This window comes from Syngnathus acus, chromosome 20 (genome assembly GCF_901709675.1).
Source record: "Syngnathus acus chromosome 20, fSynAcu1.2, whole genome shotgun sequence".
NCBI lineage: Eukaryota > Metazoa > Chordata > Actinopteri > Syngnathiformes > Syngnathidae > Syngnathus > Syngnathus acus.
In genome coordinates, this window is record NC_051104.1 from 539028 (window position 1) to 549747 (window position 10720).

At 51.3% G+C, this 10720-nt stretch overlaps 1 protein-coding gene across 1 annotated transcript; it reads left to right on the forward strand.

The window, feature by feature from the left end:
• Positions 1-648: 648 nt before the first annotated feature.
• slc35g2b (solute carrier family 35 member G2b) lies at positions 649-8986 on the forward strand. The gene is made up of 2 exons (XM_037280004.1): positions 649-934; positions 7593-8986. Exon 2 carries the CDS (start codon positions 7619-7621, stop codon positions 8867-8869), a length of 1251 nt encoding a protein of 416 aa, XP_037135899.1. The 5' UTR covers positions 649-934; positions 7593-7618; the 3' UTR covers positions 8870-8986.
• Positions 8987-10720: the final 1734 nt, after the last annotated feature.

The window sequence follows — 10720 nt, forward strand, 5'->3', positions numbered from 1 at the left end:
TCCTGTTAGATTTGTATTAATTGTGTTTAATGAGAGGAGTCAAGAGGGAATTATCTCAATCGTTGCAAGATGTGACTCCACATAAAAAAAAAAAAAAGAAGATTAAGGCGTCATTTACGAATAGCTCATGGGCCTCCCTTTAGGTGTTAGCGTAACACTTCCAGCTCTCATGAGGTTCTTTTAAAAACATGTGACAATGTTTACTTGAGTAGCTTGCGATTTTTATACACTATACATATATTTTTTTATCTGAGAAAAAGATTAAAAATGACCCCACACTTGAGAATTTAGAACAAAAATCATCATTAAAAAATCACCCTTTAAATCATTAATGGCTGTCAGTTGCTAGCCAAACAGCAGCCCATACCAAGGCATCATTCTCTCCAAATAATTTACGTGTCGTCGCATTATTAAAAAAATCATCTTTCATGCAGATAAACCTTCTGCATGGCAGACTCTGCCTTTCTTTGCTAACCCTAACAGCAGCATTATGTTCTGGTTGCTATGCCACCAGTCATCATCGCCAAGGTAATTAAAAAGAATCTCCACCAAGTAAGCTATCACGTCATATTTCCGTCATCAATAAACCCCAAAACTCTGTTTGCTGGAGCACCACAGAAAGAGGAAGAGGAGGGACATCCTCCCGCCCCTCACTCCCTCCCTGTCCTCCATACACAGCCTCAGCATCACCAGCAGCAGACCCTCAGCTTCATCCTCATCATCTTCATCATCCCTGAAGAGCGCCACGTTTCGGAGCAAGAGGAGCGTCGAGAGCGCGCACCCAGCGACCCCCCTCCCCACCTCCACGCTCCGTTCAGACGCGCGCTCCACTCCACTTGTCGGATGGGGTTGGAGATGCATGGAGAAATGGCTGGTGGGAGAAATTACGCCAAATCTTCTTTTATGACACCCGGAGCAGTCTTAAGAATATAAGGTAGGGCATTTATTTCTGTATATGAGCGGTTCAGATTATAAATGTGTGTGGCAAAATGTGTTTTAATTGACTCCTCCTAGAAAGCGCATCCTTTTTGTCTTTATCGTAAACCCACTGACGCATTAACCATTGCATTGTGCTTTTGCTCCTCCATAACGATGAAAATGTCTTTTCTCGTATATTACGAGCAATCAATATTTGACAACGTGCGTTTGTAATAAAGCTGAGCTCTACTGTTTCAGAGGCGAATAATAGCTTGTGTCTGCCCCCTGGTGGTCTTGACGCCCGACACGGAACTTAGAAGGAATTATTAATGTTAATATGTCACGAGCAAAAGAGACGGGAGGCGCTCATTGGCTTTTTGCCCTTTCAACCTTTTTATCTCTTAGTGTTGCCATGCTATAAATGGACTACAGTGGTGTTGTGTATGTATGTGTGCTCGTCTTATGTAACGTCACCCCCATCGCACTGAATCAGTCTCACACCACTCGCTTACGTGAGGCTGCATGGCGTACACCGCAATATTATGACCACTTGCACAAAAAAAATATTAAATTGATCATCAAAAGAGATTTTCCCAACATGTGGGTGGGGCATAGAAATGTTTGATGGTCATTTGGGGGATTTGTCAAGAAAACAATATCCCTGACACAAGTTTCACAGATTTAAATGAAACCGGATGAACTTGTCTATTTCTATCAAAATAAAATAAAAAGATTCTATTCAGCAGGAAAATAAATTATAGGTGAGGGGCCAGACAAAGCACGGCTCACACAAGCCCCTTATGAAGAAAAACATAAATGGATTTCGTTTTCCCTCGCCCGGACGCGGGTCACTGGGGCCCCCCTCTGGAGCCAGGCCTGGAGGCGGGGCTCGAAGGCGAGCATCTGGTGGCCGGGCCTTCGCCCATGGGGCCCGGCCGGGCACAGCCCGAAAAGGAAACGTGGGTCACCCTTCCCATGGGCTCACCACCTGTGGGAGGGGCCAAAGGGGTCGGGTGCAGTGTAAGCTGGGTGGCGGCCAAAGGCAGGGACCTTGGCGGTCCAATCCCTGGCTGCAGAAGCTGGCTCTTGGGACATGGAATGTCACCTCTCTGGCTGGAAAGGAGCCCGAGCTGGTGTCCGAGGCAGAAAAGTTCCGGCTAGACATAATCGGACTTGCCTCCACACACAGTTTGGGTTCCGGTACAAGCCCTCTCGAGAGGGGCTGGACTCTCTTCCACTCTGGAGTTGCCCACGGTGAGAGGCGTCGAGCAGGTGTGGGTATACTGATTGCCCACCGGCTGGGCGCCTGCACATTGGGGTTCACCCCGGTGAACGAGAGGGTAGCCTCCCTCCGCCCTCGGGTGGGGGGACGGGTCCTGACTGTTGTTTGTGTCTATGCACCAAACGGCAGCTCAGAGTACCCACCCTTCTTGGAGTCCCTGGAGGAAGTGCTGGAGAGCACTCCTTCTGGGGACTCCATCGTTCTACTGGGTGACTTCAATGCTCACGTGGGCAATGACAGTGAGACCTGAAAGGGCGTGATTGGGAGGAACGGCCGCCCCTATCTGAACTCGAGCGGTGTTCTATTATTGGACTTCTGTGCTCGACACGGATTTTCTATAATGAACACCATGTTCAAACATAAGGGTGTCCATGTGTGCACTTGGCACCAGGACACCTTCGGCCGCAGTTCGATGATCGACTTTGTAGTCATGTCATCGGATTTGCGGCCGCATGTTTTGGACACTCGGGCGAAGAGAGGGGCGGAGCTGTCAACTGATCACCACCTGGTGGTGGGTTGGCTCCGATGGTGGGGGAAGATGCCGGTCCGACCTGGCAGACCCAAACGCTCTGTGAGGGTCTGCTGGGAACGTCTGGCAGAATCCCCTGTCAGGAAGGGCTTCAACTCCCACCTCCGGCAGAGCTTTTCCCACGTCCCGGGGGAGGCGGGGGACATTGAGTCCGAGTGGACCATGTTCCGCGCCTCCATTGTTGAGGCGGCCGACCGGAGCTGTGGCCGTAAGGTCGTTGGTGCCTGTCGTGGCGCCAATCCCCGAACCCGCTGGTGGACACCGGCGGTAAGGGATGCAGTCAAGCTGAAGAAGGAGTCCTATCGGGCCGTTTTGGCCTGCGGGACTCCGGAGGCAGCTGACAGGTACCGGATGGCCAGGCGGAACGCGGCTTTGGCGGTTCCTGAGGCAAAAACCCGGGCGTGGGAGGAGTTTGGCGAGGCCATGGACAATGACTTCCGGACGGCTTCGAGGAAATTCTGGTCCACCATCCGGCGTCTCAGGAGGGGGAAGCAGTGCAACGTCAACACTGTTTACAGTGGGGATGGCGTGCTGCTGACCTCGACTCGGGACATCGTGAGTCTTCGAAGACCTCCTCGATTCCACCGACACGCCTTCCATTGTGGAAGCAGGGCCTGCAGACTCTGAGGCGGACTCTCCAATCTCTGGGCTCGAAGTCACTGAGGTAGTTAAAAAACTCCTTGGTGGCAAGGCCCTGGGGGTGGATGAGATTCGCCCGGAGTTCTTAAAGGCTCTGGATGTTGTGGGGCTGTTATGGCTGACACGCCTCTACAACACTGCGTGGACATCGGGGACGGTGCCTCTGGATTGGCAGACGAGGGTGGTGGTCCCCTCTTTAAGAAGGGGGTCCCCCTCCGGTCCGGAGGGTGTGTTCCAATTACAGGGGAATCACACTCCTCAGCCTCCCTGGTAAGGTCTATTCAGGGGTGCTGGAGAGGAGGGTCCGTCGGGAGGTCGAACCTCGGATTCAGGAGGAGCAGTGTGGCTTTCAGACTGGCCGTGGAACAGTGGACCAGATCTACACCCTCGGCAGGATCCTCGAGGGTGCATGGGAGTTCGCCCAACCAGTCCACATGTGTTTTGTGGACTTGGAGAAGGCGTTCGACCATGTCAAAGTCAAAGTCAAAGTCTGCTTTATTGTCCATTTCTTCACATATCAAGACACACAAAGAGATCGAAATTACATTCCCACTATCCCACGGTGACAAGACATAGTACACAATATACATACAAGTAAACAACACAAAATGTAAAAACAAGAGGGCACAAACAATGAATAAATAAGAGTGATGAATAAATAATAAATAAACAAATAACATAATAAATAAGAGGAGCAAAAATGGAGCAAGTGTGCATACAGCAGACAGTCAGAATATAGCGCAAAAGTACAGGACGCTACGCAGAAGGGGGGAGAGAGTTCAGGATCCTAACAGCCTGGAGTATGAAGCTGTTGGTGAGTCTGGTGGTGCAGGAGCGCAGGCTCCTGTACCTCTTCCCATAGGGCAGAAGATCAAACAAAGAGTGAGCGGGGGGACTCACATCACTCACAATCGTGGTCGCCTTGCGGGTGAGATGGGAGGTGTAAATGTCCTTCAGGGAGGGGAGTGTAGCACCAATAATCTTACCAGCCGTGTTCACTATGCGCTGCAGGGCCTTCATGTTGTATTCAGTGCAGCTACCACCCCAAACAACAATACAACTGGAGAGGACGCTCTCAATGGTGCCACGGTAGAATGTAGTCATGACGGCCGGAGGAGCACTTGCTCGCCTGAGTTTCCGCAGGAAGTACAGGCGGCGCTGAGCTTTCTTCGCCAGTTGGTGGACCAGGAGAGGTCCTCACTCAATCTGGTGCTGCTCACTCTCTCCACCACAGCACCGTCGATGGTCAGTGGCAGGTGTTGGGTGTGACCCTTCCGGAAGTCAACAACAATCTCCTTGGTCTTGTTGACGTTCAGCAGGAGGTTGTTGTCCCTGCACCACGTGGCCAGAAGGTGTATTGAGTCTCGTCGCCACCGGTGATGAGACCCATCAGAGTCGTGTCGTTGGCATATTTCAGCACGCGGTTGCTGCTGTAAGTTGCAGTGCAGTCATGCGTCAGCAGGGTGAAGAGCAGCGGACTGAGCACGCAGCCTTGGGGGGCCCCCGTGCTCAGCGTGATGCTGGCGGAGATTTTGTCGCCAACTCGTACCACCTGAGGCCTCTGACAGAGGAAGTCCAGTAGCCAGTTGCAGAGGTAGGTACTGAGGCCCAGCTTGTCGAGTTTGCTGATGAGTCGCTGTGGTACAATGGTGTTGAATGCAGAACTGAAGTCCACAAGCAGCAATCTCACATACGAGTCCCTTATCTCCAGGTGGGTGAGGGCTGAGTGGAGGGCAGAGCAGATGGCATCCTCAGAGGACCGTTTGGCTCGGTGCGCAAACTGGAAGGGGTCTATGGTGGGGGGGAGAATGGATTTGATGTGCTCCATGACAAGCCGCTCAAAGCACTTCATGATGATGGGCGTCAGTGCCACGGGGCGGTAGTCATTGAAGCAGGACGGAGCAGGTTTCTTCGGCACAGGTACGATGGTGGCAGCCTTGAAGCATGATGGGACGATGGCCTGCTGCAGGGAAATGTTAAAGATGTCCGTGAAGACACCCATCAGCTCCCCAGCGCAGTCCTTCAGCGCTCGACCTGGGATGTTGTCAGGGCCCGCCGCCTTACGGGTGTTGATAGCGGCAAGCGTCCTCCTCACGCTATCGACATAGAGGCACAGGGGCTGCTCGTGTGGAGGGGGAGGGGACTTCAGCGGGCAAGTGCTGTTCTGAGCGTCGAAGCGAGCAAAGAAGCGGTTCAGATCGTTGAGCAGATGGATGTTGCCCTCACAGCTCTGCGGCGCGGGCTTGTAGTCCGTGATGGTCTGAATCCCTGATACCCCGGGACAGGTCGGCCCTCGCTGTTCTCAAGCCAGCCTCATCGCCAGCTCTGAAGGCTTTGTCCCTGGCCCTCAGCAACCTGAGGACAGCCCGTCAGCCATGGCTTCCAGTTAGCCCGAGTGACGATGAATTTTGTGTGGGTCACATCATCAATGCACTTCGTGATGTAAGAGGAAACAGAGTCAGTATACTCCTCTATGTCTGTCCGATTGTTGCAAGTGGACGCCTGCTTAAACATATCCCAGTCAGTTGTGCCAAAGCAGTCTCGAAGCGCATCAGAGGCACCCTCAGGCCACACTCTTACCCGCTTGCGAACCGGCCTGGATGCTTTCACCCTTTGTCTGTATGCGGGCATAAGCATAACAGTGATATGGTCAGAAAGTCCAATATGGGGGAGGGGGGCGGCTTTGAAAGCTCCTTTATGTGTAGTGTAGACCAGGTCCAGGAAGCTGTCACCACGTGTTGGAAAATTAACATGCTGGTGAAGCCTCGGGAGGTTCTGTGGAGGGTGCTTCGGGAGTACGGGGTGCCGAGCCAACTGTATCACTGATGCCAGAGTTTGGTCCGCATTTCCGGCAGTAAGTCGGATTCGTTCCCAGTGAGGTTTGGACGCCGCCAAGGCTGCCCTTTGTCACCGATTCTGTTCATAATTTTTATGGACAGAATTTCTAGGCGCAGCCGAGGCGTTGAGGGGGTCCGGTTTGGGGAACTCCGCATCGCGTCTCTGCTTTTTGCAGACGACGTTGTGCTGTTGGGTTCTTCGAGCCGTGATCTCCAGCTCTCACTGGAGCGGTTTGCAGCCGAGTGTGAATCGGTCGGGATGAGGGTCAGCACCTCCAAATCCGAGTCCATGGTCCTTGGTCGGAAAAGGGTGGAATGCCCTGTCCGGATCGGGGATGAGATCCTACCCCAAGTGGAGGAGTTCAAGTATCTTGGGGTCTTGTTCACGAGTGAGGGGAGGATGGAGCGCGAGATCGACAGGCGGATCGGTGCAGCGTCGGCAGTAATGCGGACTCTGTACCGGTCCGTCGTGGTGAAGAGAGAGCTGAGCCAAAAGGCAAAGCTCTCAATTTACCGGTCGATTTACGCTCCTACCCTCACCTATGGTCACGAGCTATGGGTCGTGACCGAAAGAACGAGATCCCGGATACAAGCGGCCAAAATGAGTTTCCTCCGCAGGGTGTCCGGGTTCTCCCTTAGAGATAGGGTGAGAAGCTCGGTCATCCGGGAGAGACTCGGAGTAGAGTCGCTACTCCTCCACGTTGAGAGGAGCCAGATGAGGTGGCTCGGGCATCTCATCAGGATGCCTCCTGGACGCCTCTCTGGGGAGGTGTTCCGGGCATGTCTCACCGGTAGGAGACCCCGTGGATGACTCAGGACGCGCTGGAGAGACTATGTCTCTCGGCTGGCCTGGGAACGCCTTGGGATCCCCCGGAAATAGCTGGATGAAGTGGCTGGGGAGAAGGGAAATCTGGGAGTCCCTCGTAAAGCTGCTGCCCCCGTGACCCAACCCTGGATAAGCGGAAGAATATGGATGGCTGGATGGTTGGATGGATGGATGGATGGATGGATGGATGGATGGATGGATGGATGGATGGATGGATGGATGGATGGATGGATGGATGGATGGATGAAAAATGAAGTGCACTCACTTGATTTACATGAGTGGGCCACAAAAAATGATGGCAGGGCAGATTTGGCTGCATTTGACACATGCGCTTTATATCATTTTGTATGTATGTCAACGGCTGTGCTATTTTTTTGTTGTGTGTGTGGACAAGTGAAGAAATATGCAAATATGGCTCGACTTGGCCAATTAGGTGAAGGCATAATCACGGGTGAGATGAGAAACATATTTAAACATAAGACCAAATGTGATGAAATCTGCAGATTTTCAAAATGGATTAATTGGACATGCTAACGAGCTCTCACTTTTTTTTTTATTCAGGTTTAAGTTTGGCTTCTTGACGAAAGATGGATGAGTCGTCGTCCTCGCTGCCGTACGGCTCCAAAAAGCGGGTCAAGATTCACCCGAACACGGTGACGGTGAAGTACGCCACCCATTTCCCCCAGCCGCGCGAGGAGGGCTACGATGACGCCCCCTCCTTCGAAGATTTTGGCACGTTCGCCGAAGCTACCGTAGGGAAGAGGCTGATGGCAGAGAGCAAAGGTGGGAGGACTTTGTTTGGATCCATGGAGACCCAAGCCAAGCCGTCCAGCACCCCCAGGGACAAGGGGGTTGGTGGGCAGTTGGCCAGCTTTGGCGAGGCCAACGTGCTGGCGTCTAGGGTGACCTGGATGGCCCTTTTCGGGGCGGCGGTCGCTCACGGCTGCGTGGCCTTGATCACCCGTCTGGCTTCAGACCGCTCCAAGGTGCCCTCCCTGGAGTTGCTCTTCATCCGCTCGGTGATCCAGGTGCTTTCCATCCTGGTGGTCTTCTACCACCACGAGGCACCCTTCGGACCCAAAGGCTACCGTCTGCGTCTCTTCTTCTACGGCGTGTGTAACGTCATCTCCATCACATGCGCCTACACCTCCTTCGCCATTGTGCCGCCCAGCAACGGCACCATCATGTGGCGTGCCTCCACCACCGTCTTCAGCGCCGTGCTGGCTTTCCTGTTGCTGGATGAGCGTTTGGCATACACGGACATCGTCACAGTGGTGGGCAGCGTGTTCGGCCTGTGCCTGGTCATGGTGCCCAACGTGGCGGACGAGCAGAAGTCCAGGCTGAATTTTTGGAAGGAGGCTTTCGGCTACACCATGACAGTGATGGCCGGCCTGACCGCCGCCCTCTCCATGATCGTCTACAGAGCTATCAAGGAGCGCGTGAGCATGTGGACGGCCCTCTTCACCTTCGGCTGGACGGGCACCGTCTGGGGCGCGTCCACTATGTTCATCATGCAGGAGCCCATCATCCCCCTCGACGGCGAGACTTGGGGCTACCTGATCGGGATCTGCATCTGCTCCACCGTGGCGTTTCTGGGCGTCTACTACGCCCTCAACAAGTTCCACCCGGCCTTAGTGAGCACCGTGCAGCACCTGGAGATCGTGGTGGCCATGTTCCTGCAGCTCATCGTGCTGAGGATGATCCCGTCGGTGTACGACGTGATTGGAGCCCTGGTCATCATGATCAGCGTTTTCGCCCTCACCGGGCTCAAGCTGTACCGGGTGAGCAGGGCCGTCCGGCAGGATTACCAGGAGATCCTCGACTCTCCCATCAAATGAGATTTATCTTGGTCCTAGTCTTCCTTGTTTTTGGCGGTGGTTCTCAAACTGCGGTCCTTGGATCCCAGAGACGTTCATGAGCCCTAACTTGGAGGTGATAATTTAGGGGTCCCTGGACCCAAAATATTTTAGAACTGCTGGTTTACAGTGTTTGCTTGGTTGTGCAATTCAAAGAATGTCAGATGATTTTTTTTTTGTATTGTCGTGCCAGTCGTTGGAAGAGTTCCAGTCATGTAACTAACGTCTTAATATTTGTACGTAAAATGGAAACAATGTGGTAAGGTGATCTTTTTCCCCCCTCTGATACGTTCATGTCAAATTGTCAGCATAAAGGAAACATTTTTATTTTGCGGCTGTATTAAAGTGGACATATTATACATAAATATTGATTATATTATATATTATATATTATATAAGAGACCCAATAACATGTATTCAAGCAATTAAAAAGTCAGTTTTTCCATAATATGTCTCCTTTAAGATTCTAAAGGTACTTTGAAGCATAACGTCAGTCAGATGTCTTTATCATGCGGTGTGTCAACAACTCATTTAATCCAGTCACAGTTGAACAATAAACGCAAATACCAACAACCTATGAAGGTGAACTTTTTTTACATTCTGAACTGAAGTTAACCTATACATAAGAACACAACAGTCACAGTCATGCCAGATGAATGATTTCATTGGGCAGTTCAACTTCTGCGGTTTCACTGTATTTTTCCTAAGTTTCTCGTCTACAAAGTGCTAATCCAAAGAGCTCTGCGATGTATTTGACATCGGCGTGCTTCTGTTTGCTTTCTTACTCGTTGAAAACATGTTCCCTGAGGCCCTTATTAAATTACCCTGCCCTCTGATGATAACATGTGGCCATCTGTTACTACCCAGCGTGACTCACGTTGACTCCTGAGTCAGCCGGTTTGCGCTATAGAGGCTTTGCAGCTGACGTCATCAAGCTACCCACATTAGCTTGGCGGCCATCTTGGCGGTCAACTTTTCAGTGCCGGTCAACGACTCACACACACGCTTTCTTGTTGTTTCTTGTTGCTATTTGAGCTTAAAAATGCCCGATACCTGCTGTGCTGTTGGATGTAACAATAGACGAGGCGATAAACAAAATCTTAGCTTCTATAGATTTCCGGCGAACATGAAAAAACGTGATAAATGGATCGCGGCGATTCGTCGTGAACAATGGAAACCTACGATTTACACGAGGATATGCAATGAGCACTTCATATCAGGTATGTAAACAAACTATTCACCCCTGATTTGTTTATTTATGGTAGTCATTATGAATAATGTGATTGTTTAATTGTTTCAGGTGCAAAAAGCGAAGATCCACTATCCCCAGACTATGTGCCAAGTATATTTGAGCATACCCAGTCAAATCACAAATGAAAACTCAGATGTTCAATGGAGATTTTTGAGAGAAGACAAAATCTCAAGCAGCGCAAGAGAGACCGCGAGAGGGCATTGGCAGCAGCAGCAGCACTTGTCAATATTTCCCAGTCTGTTCCTTGTGAAAATGATCAACTACCCGCTGGTGAAGATGTGGTGCACGCTGAGATTGGAAAAGAAGGCATGGTGACTACTGCCACACAGACGGATATCACTGGGGAAGCAATGGATTCCCTCACTGCAGAGTGTAAAAATCTGCGTGCAGAACTGGATGAACTGAAGGACAATTTTAAACGCTGTACATGGAATGAAGAATCTTTCAAGGGTAATGATGACAAAGTAACGTTTTTGACTGGTCTGCCATCATACATGATTATGATGACAACGTTTAATTTGATTGCACCTCATCTTAGTCAAAATATGAAGGTTCTTGAACCGCAGATATCTGAAAAACAT

Coding starts and splice junctions, on each gene's coding strand:
- slc35g2b (XM_037280004.1), top strand. CDS start 7,619: ATGGATGAGTCGTCGTCCTCGCTGCCGTACGGCTCCAAAAAGCGGGTC.